The sequence below is a fragment of the Chroicocephalus ridibundus genome, chromosome 10, assembly GCF_963924245.1.
Source record: "Chroicocephalus ridibundus chromosome 10, bChrRid1.1, whole genome shotgun sequence".
NCBI classification, from domain to species: domain Eukaryota; kingdom Metazoa; phylum Chordata; class Aves; order Charadriiformes; family Laridae; genus Chroicocephalus; species Chroicocephalus ridibundus.
The window spans coordinates 24,646,598-24,668,157 of NC_086293.1; the positions used below are offsets into that span (position 1 = coordinate 24,646,598).

The window sequence follows — 21,560 nt, forward strand, 5'->3', positions numbered from 1 at the left end:
CTATTTGCAGGGCAAAGCTTTCTAAAAATAAAATAAATTAAAACAAATGCTCGACTTTGGGCTGAACATTCCCACCGATGTAACGGGAATATACATTGCCACATACCTGTCATTACAGGAAAGGAACAGAAGTTCCCTTTGGAGAGAAACTTTAAATAAGTACCTGCATTTGGTCAAATTTCTAACATTACTACAGCGAGTTATCACTTCTAACATTCCATTAGAGAAACCACAGGAATGGACAAGGCTCTCTTCAACAACTAGAGAAAACTGGGGCAGTGATAAAGGACGAAGGCAGTTGCTTTTACCTAATATCCAGCAGAAGTTAACTATGTAGACTACTCAGAATATGTAATTTTTATGAGAGCTACCTTGGCATACCACTAACCACCGTTATGGTTTCCTCTTACTTTTGGTAAAACCATACGCTGACCGGGCACCGAAGCTCTGACACAACCCGCCGCAGCGCTGTAACCACTACAATAAAAACACTTCAGGAGCGAACCAGAACCGCCCGCGCTGAGGGAGGAGACGCCCCACCTGAACACCGCCCGCCCCGGGCCGCTGAGGGGGATTCCCCGTTAACAGGAGGCTACGTGCCGCTACGGTTGCTGTGGGAAAGGAACCGGGAAAAGGAGGGCCGCCCGGGGCCGCCATGGCCACGGCGGCTTAGCACCCCTTCACCCCACCGCGGCCTTAGCACGGGCCCCCCCTCAGCCCCTTCCCCTCAGCGCCGCCAGCCGGAAGCGAGGGGCGGCCCCGCGGCAGGTTCTGGGCATGCGCCGCCCGCGCAGGCGCAGTGGGTGCGAGGGCAGGTGACGGGGCAGCGCCCGCGGCCCGCCGCCATGGTGTACATCTCCAACGGTGAGGGGCGGCCGGCGGGGGGATCGCGCTTTTTCCCCTCAGCGGGGTGGCGGGGGGCAGGCTGGAGCCCGGGGGGCGGCTGGGGGGGGCGGCTGGGGGGGGCATCGGGCCGGCGCTGGCTCTGCGGCCCGGCACACCGGCCCGGTCTCGGCCCCGCGTCCATCCGCTTCCCTGCGGCCTGGGTTTCAGCCTTACGCAGTTCTGAAGGGGTTTGAAGGACTTTGAAAAGCCGGAGCGTGTCCTGCATAACAGGGAGCGTAACAGAGAAGCGCCTTAGTCACATACAGGGAAGCAGAGCCCGTACCGGGGGGGTTTTGGTATGTTTGCCCTGACACGGTGGCGCTCTGGTGGCGGTGATCCCATTATTTCACGTACTTGGACAATACCCTGCAGGGAGCGAAACTTGCCACCTTTGTCCATGAAGTGTAGTTTCTCCATCCCGTTTGTAAACCTTAGACTCAGGAGATGCGGTTTTGGGTGATTTACTGTACAGTGTCAGACACTAAACGTTGCTGGATGTTTTGATACGTTACAGGACAAGTTTTGGATAACCAGAGTCGGGCTCCTTGGAGTTTGTCATCTATAACAGATTTCTTCTGGTCGATAGCAGATTTTGTGGTTCTGTTGTAAGTAGAAATTAATTCTTTTGATACTTTATTTTAGGTTTGCCATAGGTAGAAGCTACTCAGTGCTATGAATAACACAGCAATAAAAATGTTACATTTGCTCTTTATCATTCCGTATCTACTGTCCCCAAAACATATGAATGCTTTACTATGACTATGTGGCTTTGGTTATTACACACTGTAATATATTAAATAAAAGTGAATGAAAAGTGGTGCTAACTTACTGGCAGTTCAAATAATTTTTCTTACATTTCTTCCATTTTAATACTGCAAAAAGAAAAAGCATATAGTTTTGTTAAACAGCTAGTTTCTAACAGCTGATCAAATAATTGAGGTATTACTTGGAGGATTTCTACTGATGCCAACAGAGTCTGGCTATGTAAAAATAATCACATAGCAGTAATCACAAATCTATGGCCTCAGATTGAAGCCAGTTAAGAAACAAATTTTCTTCTGATGTATTCAACAGTTCTTCATTATTTCAGTTATAGGTTTATACTTTATTCATTTCTTGCACTTTATTTACCAGGAAAAAAAAAAAAAGATTTTATGGTTTGAGCCTTACTGTAATTTGGAATTACTTCAGGTTTTATCTTGAATCATAGGAGAAAAATTGCAAATATGTATTAAACAACAGTAATCTTAAGAGGATACGCTGTTCATTTCTGAACATTACTTATTGGTTTTCATCCCATTTCTTATCTTGTAATCCAAAAATTCAGCAACTGTATCTAGCAATCAATTCACCTAACTCCTGTTTTATTTTTCAGTTTCCAGAGCATTATTCAACCAGATTTGAGAAGAAGAGGCTACACATCTTCCTCCTATTTAGGATACAGTGATGGAAGAGGGTATTTTTTCATATTCACTCTAGTTATGATTTTTTTTTTTTTTTGCTATCTTAGCAAAATGACATCATGTATTCAGATTACAGTTGTGATTTGCATTGAATCCGGTCACGTGAGAAGACTAAGATGTTGTTTATCTGTGGTATTTTTTCTGAAACTCATCGATAATAGTACATAGCTTTGGATGGCTGTTTTAACAATACGGCCTGACTCTCACTGAAACAATTTTTCAAACCTGCCTAGTAGACAGTATGTATCTTTGTTGAGATTCTGTTTTGTTAGACTTACTTACACTCAGCATTTGATTTATAGTAATTCAGTCATTTCACGTATCACATTATCTATAGATAAAGCAAAACACTTTGTTATAGGGATATCGTTTCTTTGTTCTTAATGGTTTGCCTAACTTTTGGGGTTTTTAGGATTGCGTAAAAAGCCTGTTGGCTGTAGCGTTCTCTTGTGAGACAGGAGTAGTTAGAGCAGTTTGCATAAGCGAAATTTCCAAACGTGGGATTGGGGTTTTTTTTTTTACCTTTTCACCCAAAACCCAAACAACTTTTCCAGAGGTTCTAACTTCATAATTACTATCATTTAGAGACAGTGTTATTCTGTTTCTTGTTTAACAATTTAATGTCAGTTGAATAGATGTCGCTCTCCTTGCTTTCTTGTCAGGCCTCCAGCACAGCCTCGCCGTAGGATGGGTCGAATAAATAACTGGGGTGGAGGCCCCAGTCCACCACCAATGGCTGGAGGTGGATGAGGAAGGTAATTCCAAGTCTGCTGTATCCTGCTTTGAACTTCCTTGTTTGTTTTTTTTAAATATCAATGATAATTTTACATTAAGGTAGAACCAAGCGTTTTGTCCTCCTTCTGCAGAAGTTACCAAAAGAAGAAGAGAAAGTGGTTAGATACTTTCAGTAAAGAGGGAAAAAAGGATGGGGGGTGTTAATAGGTTTTGGCTCAGAACTGGTGAGCTTCTACTTTTAATTGCGTAGAAGTGGATATACAAAGTATAGCAAAGATTTTTGAACACAGCTGATAAAAAAAATATTTAGAACTTTTCATCTTTTTTGTCTTCGAATGTAAAGTCCTGTCCAGATCAGTTGTGACTGAAACTGTTTGCATTTCTAATTATTATCATATGACATGTGATTTTTTTCTTTTGCTTAAATACTTACCAATAGAAAAGAAGGAAAATTAATAAAGCTGCTAGAAGACTATGAGTAAAAAAATCGCTTTTCCTGTTTCAGTGGTATAGCTATGCAAATCTTGAATTCTAGTATCGCATAAAAATCAGAATTGCTTAAAAAGAGGGGACAAAAACCATTTAAAAAGCCATGGTCATTAAATTTCTTACAGCTTCCTGAACTTTATTTCTCTTTTATTAATTAGGTTGTCTGGTGGTAGTTTCATCTAACACTGAACATATATATAGTATGGTTTAATTTACTTCAAGCAATCCTTTTTCATCAATCACTCCCCATTGATACCATAACAAAAATTAGAAGAAAAAAACCCACACATATGGGTGGTTAATACCTGTAAGTCTTGCAGGAAAATGTTCATATTCCAAAAAGCACATACACCAGTTACTGCAGTTCCATAGAAAAAGGATAAACTTCTCCCCATGATTTTTTTTTTTATTTCATTTGGATGGGTTTTTTTTGTTCTTGGCCAGCAAAATCTGTGGGGAAGGCTTTTGGGTAATAATGTGTAATCTGCTCAGGAACAGAAGTTTACAAGCCTTTAACATGTGTTATTTAGCTAAATTTAAAAAAATATTTTAAACTTGTTACTTAAATAGTTTTACCTTGCAAAGAAAGGCATTGTTTTTAAATGTACTGTTAATACTTTTATCCTGTAGGTAAACGCTTGCTGAAGAGGCAGGCAAGAGCATACACATCTGCAAGATGAAAGGGAAGAGAGTTTCGTGGTGGACCAAATGTGTTTGAATGTCGTGGATGCGTATGTCTAACTAGAGACTGTTCTGTGATATCAGCAGATTAATGAAGTTGTACTGGGAACTCCTTCTTCAAGGATCTGGTGTAACTGAACTACAGTTTTATTAAATGTTTACTGTCTAAAGTCTTTGTATAGTTTCTGAGCATTTTACTGTAGTTGCAGAGTAATAAGTAAATTATATTTGGCTTGTCACAAGGCTGACTTTCTCATCATTTTTAGAAAAAAAAACCTGTCTGAGGAAGGATACGTATTTATATTTGATACAGAAGGTCCCTCAAGAGTCAAATATAACGCAGTGCTTCCTAACAGGTTTTGTATTTACTCTATTTTTGTCAGTACTAACATTCTGTACTTCGATGTATTTTCATGATATTAATGATACTCTAAAAACACTTTTAAAAAGCAACTTACAAATAATTTTGTTTTACAATCTTTGCCTTTTACAAACTCACTTAAGGCCCATAATGGGTTTTATAACACGAGTGTTTCATAAGCACCTCTTGAAACAGCTTCTGTCTCCATTATAAACTTACTCAAACGTATAAGCCTACTTGCTGTACAAATTTTGGTAAGACTTTTTTCAATAAAGTCAGGCTTTGTTCTTATTACATGAGAAAAAGGTAGTGAACTCAAATACTGAGGGCTAACACAAGAAAAGGTATTTTCTTTCAAACAGTAACCGCCTTTTAATTTATTTACCCCATTTCAGAATGGGAGTTTCTGTTGTTCATGGGTTTTGTTTGGGGTTTGGAGGTTTTTTGTTCAGTGGGAGAGGGCTGCATCTATTTGAGAAAAGATTATCTGACAAGAATCCAGATAAATTATTTTCTACAAGGTGCTGCTGCAAAATTTTTACTTAAACCTCTCTTAAAATCTCTTTAGCAGGAAAATATAACGTTACAGTTTGAAGAAATCACAACAATTTATTGTCTTTTAGATAATCATTCTATCACCCAATGATTCCTCCCCACCCCAGAAGAGGGATCAGGTTAAAAACAAGGAAACCCAAGGGTTGAAATACAAACAGGTTTATGGAATCACGGAATTTTTCAGAGTTGGAAGGGACCTCTAGAGATCATCTAGTCCAACTCTCCTGCTAAAGCAGTATCGCCCAGAGCACCGTAACTCAGGACTGCATCCAGGCAGGTCTTGAAAGTCTCCAGGGAAGGAGACTGACAAAAAGAGACAATATCGGTCCCGAAACCTGCATGAAATATACGAGGACACCCAGCCCATCCCACCAGCAGAAAGCTGTGCGCACCCAGCAGTGACAGTAAATGTGGGACACTGCAGCTTCGGGAGGAAGGGACGGGCTCAGGGGTCCAGCAGCAGGGCAAGGGGTTCTGGGGATGGCAGCATCAAGGGAGAGAGAGCTTCTTCAGCAAACTTTCTAGCTTAAATTGAACATGGCCTTCATGGTACAAAATAATCCTGTGGGCCAGCTAGGGTCAAGTGCCTGGGTCTCAGTCCACCTGGTCCCCACACTTAGTAAAGCTCAAAAACACTGAGACCTTGAAACCCGCACACTAGCTGTCTATTATAAAGTAAATACTTAAACAAATTCAGGCAGTGGAGTCTCCTAAAAACGCAGTTTTCCCTGGCATTAGATGAGACCTTACTGAAAATTAAAATTGCTGAAAGAGAAATTGATCCTGTGTCACTCAAACCAGGACAAACATCCAACAATGCCCCTTGGTTAACATTAGCATTTGCTAACGAGCTGGCTTTTGCCAGCTAGTTACGGTAAAATCGCCCCCTCGGGTGGCTCCCACCTTTTAAAGTCACCTTTTAAAGTTATCAAAGTTATCTTTTAAACTTGCTGTGAACAGGAGCCTTCAGGCTAATGAACGGATCTTCCTCAACTCCACATCTTCATCGTCTGTAAAGGAGCCCACAGACCAGGCGGGTACAGGCCGGTAGCTCCGCGTCAGTTCTTCACGGGTGTATCGCACGCATCAGCGGGACTGTGATATTTTTACAGGCAGTATCTTTTACGTTGTGCGGAGGGCTGTATTGCCCTTCCCCCCGCAGGAACCGCCCGGCCGGCAGGGCCTGCCTGCCGCTACATCAGACCTCCCGCACCGGCTGAGGCGCTCCCCGGGCTCCCCGCTGCTCCTGCCCCCGCCGCAGCGCCCGGGGCGGGGGCAGCCCCCGGGGCAGCCGCTGCCCCCCCGCACCCCGCTGCGAGCCCAGCCCAGCCGGCCCGGGGCTGGCGCTGAGGGGCCGCCGAGCCCCCTCCCGCCGTCCCCACCTGAGGGGCCGCCGACCCCCCCGCGGTACCTGCCTGAGGGGCGGCGCCGGCCGCGGGTCCGCCCGCTTCCGCCCCGCACGGAGGCCGGGCTCGGCGCCGCCCGTCCCTCGCAGCAGCGGCTTCCGCCCGGCGCCGCTGGCCCGGCGGGGAGCATGACCCAGGCGGAGAAAGGCGAGGCGGAGAACGGGAAGGACAAGGAGCGCGACCGGGAGCGCGAGCAGCGCGGCGTCAAGCGGCCCATCGTCCCCGCCGCCGTGCCCGAGTCCCTGCAGGAGGTGAGGCCCGGCCCGGCCGCCCTGGGAGCGGCGAGGGGCTGGGCCGCAGCGGCGGCCCCTCAGGGCTGTGGGGCTGGAGGGGTCCGGGCGCGGCCTTTTAAAGGGCCGGGCGCGGGGAGGCGGGCCGAGGGGGCTGACTGGCGTGCGCGGTGTTTCAGCAAATCCAGAGCAACTTCATCGTGGTGATACACCCCGGCTCGACCACGCTGCGGCTCGGGAGGGCCACGGACACGCTGCCCGTGGGCATCCCCCATGTCATCGCCCGGCGGCACAAGCAGCAGGGACAGGCGGCCTACAGGGACAGCTGGCTCCTGCGGGACGGGCTCAATGTAAGCCGGCACCGCGCCCCCGCGGGTCCTCGATCTTGCTAAAACGGATGCTTTAACTACGTATTTCTAGTGCTTTTTGTTGTTGCTGTGTAATGTGTATCTTCGTCTCATGCATGTTTTTTTCCCAGAGACGAATACGTCTCAAGACGAACTTTTTTCCCTTTTAATGTGCTGCAGATGCCACCTTACTGAAGTCAGTAGATTGGCACCATTCCATGTTTGTGTTTTGATTTGTTCGCAGTGAACTAAATCTCATAAATTGATAGGCTGAGGGTTTGTACACAGGGACTTCACTCTGGTCTGCTATCACACACACTATTCCTGTTTATAGTGGAACAATTCTGTTTATGGTGGACAATTGTGGAACTAGAACCAGAGCGCTCCGTTGGTCAACGCGTTGGTTACAAGTTGGTTTGTAACTTGGATACCACAGCAAGTCATTTTAGTCCAACCAGCTCAAAAAAGATATGTAGTCATAATTTGAATCTGTACAAAAAAATCATTAATCAAATTAATGTCTCTAATATTATCTCACCTTTAAATAATTGAGATCTATTAAAACATTTTTGCTCCTACTTAATATTTCTGTCGCCAAATAGATAATGTCCCGAGCTCATCACTGGAGATGAAGTCCAGCAGCCATTACAATCAGTGAGAAGATTCAAGTTGCCTTAGACAAATAGGTGTTGGGAACTGTAATATAAAGAAGAGTTTATTTAAAAATCAGCATACATTCATTTTACGTTGTACAAACCTCTCTCCTTTCTACAGTCTGTCAATACAGTAATGATTTCATGGTTTAATAATAGCTTCAGTATTACCATTATCCAGACATGTAGTCAGGAAGTAAGTATTCACGTGGCATATTTGTGCGTTTTGTTTAGAAACCTGAAAGTACTGAGCAGAGACAAAATGGCCTTAAAATGGTGGACCAAGCAATATGGTCCAAAAAGATGTCAAATGGTGCAAGGCGTATACCAGTGTCACCTGATCAGGTAACTCATTCTTAAGATTTTATTAAATTGTTCATTCATATGGTAATGTGGTGTGATGCTATGTTTCAGTGGACAAGAATACAGCACACTATTGTGTGACCTAACTCTGAAGATCTGAGAAAATGAAGATTTAAAATGGTTCTTTGAGAGCTGGGGTAGGGAGGGGCGTTTCTTTTTTTCTTTCATGCATAAAAAGTGATTAGTAAAATATTTATCAACAGCATTTGTTTTGATTACATTTCAGGCCAGGTCATACAACAGACAGATGCGGCCGGCTATTTTAGATCACAGCTCTGGGGCCAAGTGGACAAACACATCAAATCATCCCGAATTTCTGGTAGGAGAAGAGGTAAGATTCGTTTTTCCCGCTGAAATGAAGCGTAGTATTATGTTTTAACGCAGCTATGCAATCAGTAGCAGTTTGCTACATGTAAGTATGTATTGAAAAGCGTATAAATTTAGTCAAGCAATACAGGAGAAGCTTTACTATGGACTAACTGAGTGCTTCTTATCAATTCAGCGAGACCAGACAGCTTCCCCCATTTGCCTAGCAAGTAACCTGAGCCTTTCGCTGCTACAAACCAGTGTTTCTGCAGGGACTAGGTGAGAGCTTTGCCCATGTGGTATAATTCAGAGAAAAGGCAAGACACCGATAAAAGAATCAGTATGTGGAATCACTGCTGAGTGAGTAGGTCTTCATGAGCTTCAAAGAGTCTTTAAACTATTTTAGTTGCTAATTTGCGATAATGGAGAAACATACTGTTACGTCCGTGGATATGAAAATTCAAACAGTTCAAACCATGTATTTAATTTTTTTTAATGCTTTATAATCAAGCCCTGTTAAAAAGAAATCCACTGTATTGCTGTCACATAGGTCTGAGTGCTGCTGCACGTCTTGTTCTATCTGCTCCTGAAATATTTTTCTAGTATTTGTTACTAATCTTTTGTGAAAAGCTATGCATAGAACACCATCTCTTATTTTCAGGCACTGTACGTTAATCCACTAGATTCTTATAATATACACTGGCCGATCAGAAGAGGGCAGTTGAATCTCCACACAGGACCTGGTGGCTCCCTCACTGCCGTATTAGCAGATCTTGAAGTTATATGGTCACAAGCAATACAAAAATATCTGGAAATACCACTGAAAGACTTAAAGGTGAGCTGTGAAGACATTAATGTGGGCTGTATCCGCTTCTGTAAACGTTACTATAAAAGAGAAGCAACCTGCTGTTACTGGTAGCATCTTACTGGTGGTTTTCTTAATGAATAAGTTCTTTCTGATGCTGGTGAGCATGGTTCCTAAGGACATGCACAAAATTCCAAATTAAGTCTTAAGATAAAAATTGTTAATTGAACTACCAGGGAGGTTTGGAAATCCTATTATAGAAATTTCACAGTCTTAGTCTGGGGGTGGGGTTTTTTGTGTTGACTTAGGAGGAGGCAGCTGAGGAAGAGGTGCCTAATACTTGCATAAATTTCTTCTCCTTGCAGAATAGGTGTTTTTCTCATATCTGATGTGCTTTTAAACATTTTAGTGGCCTATAAACTCTTAACTTGGTACTTACTCTGAACTAATTTTTCAAATTATTAAAGACCTTCCCCCTTTCCATAACTGTGCTTCTTTTAATAACTTTCAGATAATGCTTTCTTTCTTAGCATCAGGTATTCAAGAATGCAAAGAGAAACATAATTTGAGAGCTGGCTTTAATTTACTGTTCTTATCTTCAGTATTACAGATGCATTTTGCTAATTCCAGACATCTATAATAAACAACATGTGAAAGAACTGGTAAATATGATCCTAATGAAGATGGGCTTCTCAGGTAAAACCACACATAAGCAAGCACTTAATGATTAATAGCGTAAAGATATTTTTTTTCCCTCTAAGGCACATTTTTGCACATCAGTCGCAGTTTGGCTGGCACTAGCACCTTTCATCTTTTGCTATTCCGGTAACTGCTGTCCCCGTTAATGGGGCAAAATGGTTGGCTTGCATTGAAACAAGTTTCTTGGTTTGCTGTGACGTATTCCAACTGTGGGCTTCTCACTTCAGCTGAGATAGAAGTATCAACAGTCTGCTTTCTCAAGTATTTCTAAAATGCACAACGTTAACTCTACAGAGCATTAAGATTCTCAGACTTCAGAACAAAAGTATACGATGTAAGATGCTGCTACTGTTCTCTCTACAGGATGACGTAATAGGAGGCTTCAGAGCTGGCTTACGTGCATACACTAAGCATAGAAGAGCAATAAAATTTAAAAAAAACCCAAACAAATAATTTTCAGCTGCTTCTGCATATTTGTATTTAGACTGGAAATCCCTGTGATGAAAAAAACCAGTGCAGTTTCCTTTGTTATAAGGGAAGTTTCCAGTTAGTCTTCTGGAAGAAAAACTGCTGTAGTCTTAGCCATCTTTCTCTTGATTTCCCATTGAGAGACAACACAGAAAGTTATTACGGAAGGCGCAGTAACCCAACCATACTTAATTTGAAGTACGCCACAGTAATAGTACCTTTGGTGCTGCAGGCTTTTTCTGTAGTAGGTATGCAAGGAATGAACAGGAAAGAGGCTTAAAAAGTGGACAAGAGTAATAAGTTAAATGATAGAGACTAGTCAAACAGTAAGTTAGTTTTAAGATGTTGGAGATTAAAACTGCTGTTGTTTAATAATCAATCAGTACAAATTGCAAAGAGTTTCCAGGTATTACACTCAGCAGAATATGTGCCTAGATACTACTCTTAAATAGCAAACCTGTTTAGCCTTTTCTATATCTAATAGAAGACACTCATTTTACAAAAGAATTTTTTACAAAAATTTTTACTCATTTTACATTTTACTGTACATTTTACAGCTTTCTTCCGAGCTGAAAGAATTAAGTAGGTGGTAAATAAACACTGCGAAAAGAGAGACCGATCTCATTTTGATTTGTTTCATCATGTTAAAATGAACACGCCATATTGGCTTGGGTTTTGATCAGAATGGTTCTAAATCATTTTTTTTTTGACCCCTCCCCAGTTTTTGCATAGAAGTAACGTGAACAGTACCTAATAATACTGTGTGAAAAATGTACTGGCACTGGGATAGCAGAATTGGCAGTGGAAATGAGTTAGCTTCAGAGGAACAGGAAGAATACTGAAAAAAAAACCACAAAGCTTCATATTCATCTGATATGTGAAAGTCAGAAAGTACAATTAATAACTCTTAAAAGTGCCATTTCCTAACTAATAATTTGGTGGAGAGCTGAACTAATTATACAGCATAACAAAATTCTCTTAATCTATCTAAAAATATTTGCCTTTAAAACAGCAATTTTACTTTTTGTCTACAAGGCACAGCTCAATGGAGCTATTTTTGTCCTTCATTGGCTAGAAAGATGGGCTGAAACCTCTCAGGTTCAAGTATTGGCTTGTGCTGCAAATACAAAGGTACTCTTACAGAGGTAAATGTGGATTGAAAGGAAAACAGAGGGTGAAATTCGACCTTGTTTTGTAACTACTTAAAGAGCATAGCTAAAATCCTAATGGTAATGGTATTTGATGTCATTTAAATGTCGGCAATATGGTCTGGAGCTTGGCGTAATTGGACATAATGTTTTTTCTCATATTGCTAGGAATTGTTGTACACCAGGAGTCTGTCTGTGCTACCTTTGGAAGTGGTTTAAGCAGTGCGTGTATAGTCGATGTGGGAGATCAGAAGACAAGTGTTTGCTGTGTAGAAGACGGTGTTTCCCATCGCAACACCAGGTATCTTTTTGTCATGGTTTAACCCCAGCCAGCAACTAAGCACCACGCAGCCACTCGCTCACACCCCCTGGTGGGATGGGGAAGAGCAAAAGCAAGAAAAATCATGGGTCATCATGTTACAATATGAACCTTAAAGAATTCTGATGTCTTTAAAAGAAGAAAAGAGGCAGAACTGATACTGTGCTCTGCAAACTGTGGAAGTCATGATCACAGCATGTCTAAAACGTGCCTTGTATTCCTATGTACGCTACTGTAGAAGGCCAGTATTTCAGCAAATAAATAAAATAATCTTTTTCTTCTCTGTCCTTAGGCTGTGCCTTGCATATGGAGGATCTGACGTATCAAGGTGTTTTTACTGGCTTATGCAACGAGCAGGGTTCCCATATAGAGACTGCCAGTTAACTAGTAAGTTGGACTGCCTGCTGCTTCAGCACCTAAAGGAGACATTTTGTCATCTAGACCAGGTGAGAGGGAAAATAGTGTATTCTCCGAGTAATTTTTTTTTCCCTTTACAGAATGCTGCTCTGGGGGACCTTTTTGTGAGTCTACAATTGCTTGCAAATGGAATAAAATGTATTATTTTACTTAGTAGAATACTGGCAAAAGCTGGAGAAGCTTTAGACTTGAGGTATTTGTAACTTGTTTAATTTTTTTTCTCATCGAAAGGAATCCCGGCTCTTAGAAATTTAGTTTCTTTGTTCTTATTACTGAAAGAAGCTGATAGTAGCTGCATATTTGCTGTTTTTCAACTTCAGTTTTGTAAGATCTGCCAGCAGGTCTCTTCTTTCTGCACAAACCCTCATTTTAGAGGCTTAGACATGTAGAAAACTGTTTTGGCAGATCATGCTACAGGGGAAAGGCTTTAAGAAGAATTCAAGAATAGGTGAATGAAATTCATAGTTTTAAGAGGTTTGTTACATCTTGTTGTTTCCTACAGTTTAAATGGATTATGCGGCTTGATAGAGAGAGATAAAAGATATAATGTTTTGTTTACATTGTTTTTGACCCTAGGATATTTCTGGATTGCAAGATCACGAGTTCCAAATTCGTCATCCGGATTCTCCAGCTTTATTATACCAGTTCCGATTAGGGGATGAAAAATTACAGGTGATTTTTCTAAAAAATTATAAGAATTATAGTGAGCATTCAGGCTCAGGACCTCACTTTGTATTGGCCCAGTGCTGCTAAGCCCACACGATTTATAGATTGTTCTTAACATAAGCTTGTTGATAGTTTTAAAACTAACTACTATATGTATGAGTGGGCCTAATGCAGCACTGGTGGATGCACAGGACTTCCTAACTAGCTTTAGCCAGAATGGTTGTAGCGTCAACTAAATAGAATATTTATCCTTCAAATGGAAGGAATTAACACTAATTTTGCAAGATTTTCAGCTCACCATTTAATTTTCCAATTTTGTAACAAACTACAGTTAAGGACTTATTTATCATACAATGCCAGAATCTGTAAAGAAGCTTATCTGTATGTACAAGCATAGTTTTTGCTGTTTGTTTTTTTCTTTTTTTTCATCATACAAAGCTGAAGACACTTTAGCCTTTTACAAAACTGTTTGGAAAAAAATGTATATTTAATTTTGAATTGTGAGAAAAATAGAACAAGGGTTTGTTGGGGGTTTTTTTTATAGTAAATGCCAAAAAAAGAAAAACTGTGTCGTAAAACTATGCCATATCTCTCATTCTTCAGGCTCCAATGGCTCTGTTTTACCCAGCAACATTTGGAATTGTTGGACAAAAAATGACAACTTTGCAACACAGGTCACAAGGTGACCCTGAGGATCCTCATGATGAACATTACCTGCTAGCCACACAAAGTAAGCAGGAGCAGGTGTGTGAATAATAGTTTTCTTTTTCATTAAGTATTATTTAATTGGGGAATAAAATCACGACACAGTAGCTCATCTCAGAAACCAAAGTTTGTTATCTGAGTCAGAAACATTAAAAAATAAATTTAGAGTAAGGAATTATGGATGTCTAGACAAGTCTTTAATTAGAACTGTGTATGTTCAGAGTCTAAGAGGGCTTCATATTATGGCATTGATAAATCTGATGGAGTTCAAAATAAAACCCTCACTTTGCAAGTGGAGATTAAAATGAAAATTATGTGAGGTAATAATGCAATGCTTAACCTTTCTGTGCAAAAAGGTGAAGGAAATGCAGTAATTAGTTAAGTCTTTATATTGTTCAGTAATCTGCAGAAGATTTTTTTGCATTTTTCGTAGTTCAACTTGTTTTCTCATTTTTAAGTCTGCAAAAGCTACAGCTGATAGAAAATCTATGTCGAAACCTGGTGCATTTGAGGGAGACTTGAGAGGCCAAGCCTCAGACATTTCAGAGAGGATGTACCCACAAGAAGTGGAACTGGGATCTTCCCAGAGTGATTGTATGATATCTGGAAATGACTCAGAGGAACCTTTAACAGCACACATGTCCAGGAAAACAGCTATTTCTCAGTTTGAAGGCAAAGCCTTGGGCCTTGACAAAGCCATTCTTCATAGTATTGACTGCTGCGGTAAGAATTACATTTATACAATTCTGTAAAATATGCATGTCAGTGTGGATTTATGGTAACTCCTATATTTTACCAAAGTAAGATGTCCCTAAGTTTTATCATCCCTAGAGTAGCTACACTGTTCCTTGTACTTGCATCTTTGTTGAGGTTTCTTGACCTGAACATTTTGAATCTCCAAGGAACATAAAAAGATTTTTAAAAGCAAACACTATCTGGTTTGACTTGCACTAAACTCTTTATAGTACAAATACAGGCCATATTAACTTTAAAAATCAGACCTATTTCTATATATCCATTAATTCCAGCATCTGATGATACAAAAAAGAAGATGTACAGCTCCATCTTAGTAGTGGGAGGAGGCCTTATGTTTCATAAAGCTCAAGAGTTTCTTCAACACCGAATTCTCAACAAAATGCCACCTTCTTTTAGAAGAGTCGTTGAAAATGTGGAAGTCATCACAAGACCTAAGGTATACTGTTAACTGATAGCTAAATGGTTAACATCCTATGATTGTTTGAAATCTTTGAAAAATTAAAAATATCTTTCAGTTGCATATCTGAGGAGATTTAGGAGAGCTTTCAGCTCATAACATAGCACTCTCCAATTACAGGCAGGAAGTCAGGGGTATAGCAAGAGTGTTACTAGTATTGATCACTGAAGTGTTTATTAGCTAAAGGCCCTATTCTTAAAAAAGCAGTTAGTACTGCCCCGTGAAGTTAACCTGTCTGCTCAGCAAGAGACTGTGTTATCGTTTTTTTATTACTATTAAGGTAAAAGAAAATATGGCATTAAAATAGCAATTTTCATTTGACATTAATGAGGAAAAATCTGTAAAAATCAAAATGAGTATTTTTCAGAGCCTCTATTGCTGAGAGCAGGATTCCCACGACATGCCTAGAAGGCATCTTTTTAAAAAAAAAATTCTTTCCATATTTTTATCTCACTGTTTCTTCCTGAATAATTTTGAAAAACTTCTTTTCTCCTCCCCTCACCTCTGAGATTCTAAGTAGTGAATACTGTTGGAAAAATTAGGATACAGGTTTTGAGAACTACGCAAATTTACACCAGTGATTGTGTAAAATCTGTGTTTTGAATTTAGGATATGGATCCCCGCTTAATTGCATGGAAAGGAGGTGCTGTTTTAGCCTGTCTTGATACAACGCAGGAGCTATGGATATATCAGCGAGAATGGCAGCGCTTTGGTGTCAGAATGTTACGAGAACGAGCTGCATTTGTATGGTAATGGATATGTCGACAGTGGAACGTTGAAATGATCCTCAAGATTAACTGAGGATTCCTTTCCCCAAATACCCTCTTTTTCCAGTGCAGATGTATTGATCTTCTGCTGACAGATATTTTTGTATTTTATTAAAACTAGCTTCAAGTAAGATTTTTCCAAAAGTGGTGCAAAAGTCTTCAGTATTGCTATACTTCATCTTTTGAATTGTATGCATTGAATTCTGTTTACAGAGTATCACAGTCATCTCCAAATTCACTACATTCATGTTATATAGGTTATGTACGTTAAAATTGGAGTGTGGGGGAATCTGAGGTATAAAATATTGATGTGGCAGATGTTAAGCCAAGATTCAGTCCAGACACGTGTACACAGAAGCAATAGCTGAAGAGTGCAGACTGTGCGTTTAATGCCTGATTCACACTCTAATATTAGTTACCAGGAGATGAAATTGTTGTATGTTCATCATGGAAAAAGTGAAATGGAGAACCCAAACTACAGTTGCTGTTGGTATTTTGCTTATATAATAAATTTTATTATTCAGTGGAAAGACTTAAGAATGTGAAAGTGGAGTATTTTTGCTTGCCTGTTCTCATCATCAGAAGCTCTCGCTAGCTTTTCATTATCCATGGTAGTTATCCACTCCTTTCCCTATTTAAAAAAAAAATCCAATATAATACAATCAAAAGAACTAGATGCATTTTTATATAGCCAGCACCAACCTCAGTCCTGCAGTACAGGCACACAGGCATTTTCTCCCAACAAATAATCCTTAGTTACAGAAGTGCTGTTTGCTGGGTTTTTTTCCTTCTGTAATGAAGGCTCCTGCCACCCTCAGATCGCACCTCAAATCCATATCTACAATTATAATCTAGATTAAAACTATTAAAACATTTCTAACAATAGAATAAATATCAAAGATCAATTAATGTAGTTTCCACAAAGCGCATGAGACTTCCTTTTAATCTGCTTTCATTTAAAGTTGTAAAGGGAAAGGATATTTCCACCTAAATTGTGCTGTAATCTTATCTGGAAATATTTTACTGCAGGCTGTGATTACATTCTTGTTTTTCATTTAAGACTAGGACGTTTGGGCTCTCTTTTATTGAAGACAGCATACATTACTTCAAATTTTACTGTGGCTGGGTTTGGTTTTGGTGGGGGGAGGGGGGAGAAGGGGACATTCCCTTCAAGAAAAGGGTCAAGAATTCCTGTTGTAGACTAAAAGTACTTTTTTTAAGTTGTGCGATTGTGATACAGAAGAGAAAGCACATATGTACAAAGAGCTTGTTCAGATTTGTTGATACACAAATGGTTCTCCATGGCAAATATTTCACAACTTCACATCAGTGGGTGCTGACACTTGGAGACACTGAAGGGTGAGGTAAATTACTCAACTTTAAAAGATACATTATTCCTACAACAGCATATCAAACATGCTTTAAATGCACACTGTAACTCAACAAAGTAACAGAATCACAAAACCAGTCTTTAAGTCACGTTGGAAAACCTGTGCTTCTTAACTGCACTCCCATCGGTTAACTTCACAGACTACACAGAGGAGGGCAGTACTTCTAAATTACTTGATGGACTGTGTTCTGGTATTTACACAACTGTGTTTTATTTGAGCACAAATTTCTTATTTAATTTCTTATTATGGAAGTCATTTCTAAGTTTGCCACAACTCAGAAATGTTTTGTTCAGGATTTATTTCAAATAAGTAAGCTTGCATTAAACATGGCCCAGTAGCTGCAGTCCCCTACTGTTTGTTCAGCTATTGATACTTTCATCCTCAGTTTTGTAAGACTAGAGCTCGATATCCAGACACCTGTTAATTTCCTATTTCTCGCCATGCACCTCATTTCATGAAACAGAAAGATCTCTGCAGAAGTTCTCAATGTCCTCCATAAGACAGTATTTTGGACAGAAGTGTGGAGCACTCAGTAAAGTATCTTGTGAACTCACCTCATTGAAAGAACCAACCATATAATTTTGTACAGAGGACTGATTTGTCATGTCACAGCACAAGAGGTCTGCTCCAAGAGTGAACATATTTTCCATGTTACTCTGGTTTCTCATGCTTTTACAAGAAACATCCCATGCAGCAGTGGTAGGGTTTGAACTGCAGAAAATCACCTTCTCTGCTGCCACTTTTTGAGCGCCAAGCCATTGTGCAGGACTTTTTTCAGCAATCCTCATTTTCTCCCACAATGTTAGAATAACATCAGTCTGACAGCCCTCATGCAGGAATTCAGAAAAAAAAAAGTGTGATGAAAACACACTTCTTCTGGATATATAACCAGTACTTGTACTTATAACACCTAGTTGTAGCTGCACCTGATGGAAGAATTGCCTTCTAAATGAATCTGTTTAACAAAAAACACACCATAGCTCTTTTAAAATGCCAGTATTTCTAGAAAAAATGTAAACAAAATTTGAATGGCATTCTAAATTGGTATGGAGGGGTTGACTCTGTGCCTCTTACTTTTTCCTAGAAAAAAATCAGGTACCTTTGTATAAAAGTATGAAAAGCAAAAATAGTGAACTAAAATTGTATTTAGAGCTCAGATTTCCATCTTTGTGTTGAACTTAGACAACTTATCTGGACTTCCTCTCTCCAAGAACGTTGAAAATAATTTAGCAAAACAGTGTTCAGTAGCTAGAACAGTTTAAGGTCCACTACACCAAGGGAGCAGCCTTGCATGAGAAGAGGGTAGCAGATGCATGGTACTTAATCTGCTAGTCATTCTGCAAAACTAATACTGTGAAAAAACGTGCTAAGCAAACAAAAATTAAACAGCAGAATGCTTACATGATCCCAGTTAATGTTTGCTAAAGAGGAAAGAGCTAAACAAAAATTGTCCACACTCCAAATGATTCACTGTTTTTCCAAGTGTTTAAGAGATTAAATATTTACTCTCCATTTCGGGAAAAAAACAATGGAAGGAAAAAGGCTAGGTCTACATCAGCAAGCAGTGTGGTAGAACGGCAGAGACTACAGAGCAAAACAACTGGAGCCCAGGAACAGATTTCTGCACTAAGTATTTCAGAGGAGATACTGCAGCCTAGCCCTAGTCCAGTCCTGGCATACTCATTAGTGGCTGGACTATCTTATATTCATTAGAGCACGTCTTCCAGTGTAATTTCACCTGAGAGAATCAAGGCTGCACTCCTCAACCACCCCGCAATACGAACCAAACCGTAGTGAGGCTGGTGGGCAATTCCCTTCAAAAGCACAATACCGATTTAAACAAAAACAACGTAGCCACATCTGGAGTTGCCTAAACAAACTCCAGACAATTTCTATTACAATGATACCAAAAAGGTAGTCTCTTTCATATGATCTCATCTCATCTAAAAGGATGCTTGCAGAAAGACTCAAGGAATGGGAATTACAGAAACACTAAAGTTCAAAAAAGTGATAACCCTTACCTCAGTCTGTGATGATGCAAGCTACCACAGCAATAATGCATACTATCACAAGTAGAAATGCGAGGAGGAAACACACAGATCTTCCAACTGAATTCATTGTGAGGATCTCTAAAAGAGAAAGAACAATGACATTGAATCAAGTCTTGCACAGCTGAAAAAGCTTTCTAATGCTTGTACATGGAAGAGAAATTGTGCTAAAAGGTAATACAAAATGGTTAATAATCACATTGAGAACTACAGAGCTGTTGACTAAAGTTACTTAATTTTCATCCCTACTTTGAAAGAACCAAGACCTATCAGTCTGAAGCTGCTCCCTCCAAGTTCTCCCATGTTTCTGGAATGTACCTCCTCCTGCAGCCTGACATCTCGTCAGTTGTGTTCCACTCTTCCTTTTTGTTTAGAGTTTTACTGTGTGCAATAGTTACAAAATAACTAATTCCCGAACTTCGGCATTCCTGCATTAAGCATAAAACTTCAGCTTTCAAGAGGAAGGGGGTGAAAGGCAAAATTTGCCAAGGCAGTGTACATAAAGTTATCTAAGACCAAAGTAATCTGCTTTTTAACAGGATTTTGACATTCATATATCTGTACACCAAAACATTTATTTTCCCACATTTTTGCAAACATACCGGAGCAAATCTGCTGAATATACACGATACATAATGCAACAGAAAATATCGAGCAGTTTCTGTTTAGTTTGCATTGAATATTGACTCAAGAATGATTGATACTCAACTAACCACTGACTTCCCTCTGCAAGCAGTTTGTTAGGTTTTCTGTAGGCCTCGGGCAGCCATATCCACACTTAGCAAAGTAATGAATTATCTGGGGGGAAATAAAAAATTCCAATACACAGTTAAATGGGATTTCTGCACAGATTAATTCTTTTTATGTATTTCCTTCTGTACTATGGCTCCTTACAGGAGTACTGTGTTCCATAAAACTGTTACCAGATTTTCTTGAAATATAGTTTCCTTAGAACTGATACAAATAACAAAAATGAAGAGAGATTCATGAGGTAAGCAAGAATCTAAGAAAATCCACTGTAAACATACCAGGTATGTTTGCTTTAAGCTTTATAGCACAGGGACACTCTACAGAAGATTATAGACTTAAATTATCACCATGAGAAGAGGCTTGATATCTACCAATTCGTAGGTAAAAAAATTTAATAAGAAAAAAAATTATACACAATGCTATGCTTGTGCGTTGTTTGTTAGTCAGAATTAGTACAACTCTTCACACCAATTAACTATATAAAAGCAAATACCTTTTTTTTCACTGAAAATAAATCAAAAATCTTACCTCTACAAAAATATCAGTGCTCTGATCACGCCCTGGTATCCTCACAGAAATTCTAGTTTCATTTATGTAATAATTAAATGAAATCCTGAAGAAGAATGTGGGAGGGAAAAAAAATCTGACTTTTATCACAAAAGGAGTCATTACTAAGTTAAATCACATTTAATATTTAATTGCATTTCAAATTGCATTTAATAGGCTTCAAAAGTATTACATATTCTTAACACCAGAATTATAAATAGTACATATGTTTATCTTTAAATCTACTAGTTTAACATAACAACACAGGGTGAATATCTTAGTAGGAACTACAAGCAAGGTGCATTTCATGTTACTGAAGCCTAATTAACTAGTTAATGTATATTTCCTTATGTTTTTATGTTCATTGATTAATTGCATTCTGAACAAAATATTGTTTAAAAACATTCTTAAAAATAAAGAATATTATTTCAAAAAGTAAAATAACACACTGTACCAATGGAGCAGAGCCCTCCTAGAAACAACCACAGTTCTTTTAGACCACGTCCTCAGTGTCTGTGGCCAGCTCTGCTGATTCGACTTCAGTGGAAGCACACGCTTCCTGCTGGGCTAATACAGGAGGAGAACTTAGAGAACTATGCTTTCAATTCATTATGATTGAACAGAAGATTACCTTTGCTTCTGTGTTTGTTTCAAGAAGAACTTCATACTTTTGATGCTCATAAAGCAGCATTAAATATTCAAGCCTAAGACTGCTTGTTGTAAAACTCACTTCTGATTCTCTCTCTATTTTACAAACGGTTATGTTTGGATTCCACAAACCTCCTGAGGATTGAAAAGATTTCAGTTTAAAATTGTTAATAACTATGTAAGTGATGAAATGGATTTCTGCTATAACTGTGCTTGGATGGGCACCATACACCCTGCAGGTGGCACCTTATGACCTAACAGAGCATTTGTGGTTTTGAAGGGGCAAATCAGAAGTGTTAGTTACAACAGGGACCCCCTGCAGTTGTATGAATACAGGCACTGTTGCTTGAAAATGTATGTTGTAAAAATATCTAGCCCGTTAAACCTCCAACAGATTTAGAAACAGTAGTACTTTGTATTAATGACACATCTGCGTGCGCAAATACGCAAGGAATTTGTTTAGTCTACTAAAGGTACTTTTGTTCATGTCATAGTG

General features: G+C 39.7%; 3 protein-coding genes and 1 long non-coding RNA gene across 5 annotated transcripts in view; 2 read left to right on the forward strand and 2 right to left on the reverse strand.

Moving 5' to 3' along the window:
- CACNA2D3 (calcium voltage-gated channel auxiliary subunit alpha2delta 3) overlaps positions 1–669 on the reverse strand; it is a 551,583-nt gene extending 550,914 nt beyond the window's left edge. Inside the window, exon 1 of the mRNA XM_063348451.1 lies at positions 541–669. The gene's annotated coding sequence lies outside the window, so the exon portion shown is untranslated. The remainder of the gene's footprint in view (positions 1–540) is intronic.
- Positions 670–707: 38 nt separating this feature from the next.
- Positions 708–3,107, forward strand: SELENOK (selenoprotein K). The gene is made up of 4 exons (XM_063348453.1): positions 708–864; positions 1,400–1,490; positions 2,261–2,341; positions 3,011–3,107. The coding sequence occupies exons 1-4, from the start codon at positions 846–848 to the stop codon at positions 3,105–3,107; spliced, it is 288 nt and encodes a 95-aa protein (XP_063204523.1). The 5' UTR covers positions 708–845.
- ACTR8 (actin related protein 8) lies at positions 2,297–15,968 on the forward strand. The gene is made up of 15 exons (XM_063348452.1): positions 2,297–2,341; positions 3,011–3,103; positions 4,203–6,826; positions 6,985–7,155; positions 8,040–8,150; positions 8,395–8,499; positions 9,136–9,309; positions 9,882–9,975; positions 11,763–11,895; positions 12,206–12,359; positions 12,907–13,002; positions 13,600–13,740; positions 14,160–14,424; positions 14,730–14,893; positions 15,524–15,968. Exons 3-15 carry the CDS (start codon positions 6,704–6,706, stop codon positions 15,665–15,667), a joined length of 1,875 nt encoding a protein of 624 aa, XP_063204522.1. The 5' UTR covers positions 2,297–2,341; positions 3,011–3,103; positions 4,203–6,703; the 3' UTR covers positions 15,668–15,968.
- LOC134521707 (uncharacterized) lies at positions 7,164–19,467 on the reverse strand. 2 transcript variants are annotated; one of them, XR_010072844.1, is made up of 3 exons: positions 19,370–19,467; positions 19,094–19,201; positions 7,164–7,848 (listed from the first exon to the last, which is right to left on the reverse strand). It is a non-coding gene; the product is annotated as an uncharacterized LOC134521707 (long non-coding RNA). The 2 variants fall into 2 exon arrangements; XR_010072845.1 differs by lacking the exon at positions 7,164–7,848 and adding an exon at positions 16,175–16,312.
- Positions 19,468–21,560: the final 2,093 nt, after the last annotated feature.

Bases quoted from the DNA above. Each gene is read 5' to 3' on its own strand.
- ACTR8 (XM_063348452.1), top strand. From the start codon at position 6,704: ATGACCCAGGCGGAGAAAGGCGAGGCGGAGAACGGGAAGGACAAGGAG. The intron at 7,156-8,039 runs GTAAGCCGGCAC...CGTTTTGTTTAG, and splicing joins TCCTGCGGGACGGGCTCAAT to AAACCTGAAAGTACTGAGCA. The intron at 13,003-13,599 runs GTGATTTTTCTA...CTCATTCTTCAG, and splicing joins TAGGGGATGAAAAATTACAG to GCTCCAATGGCTCTGTTTTA.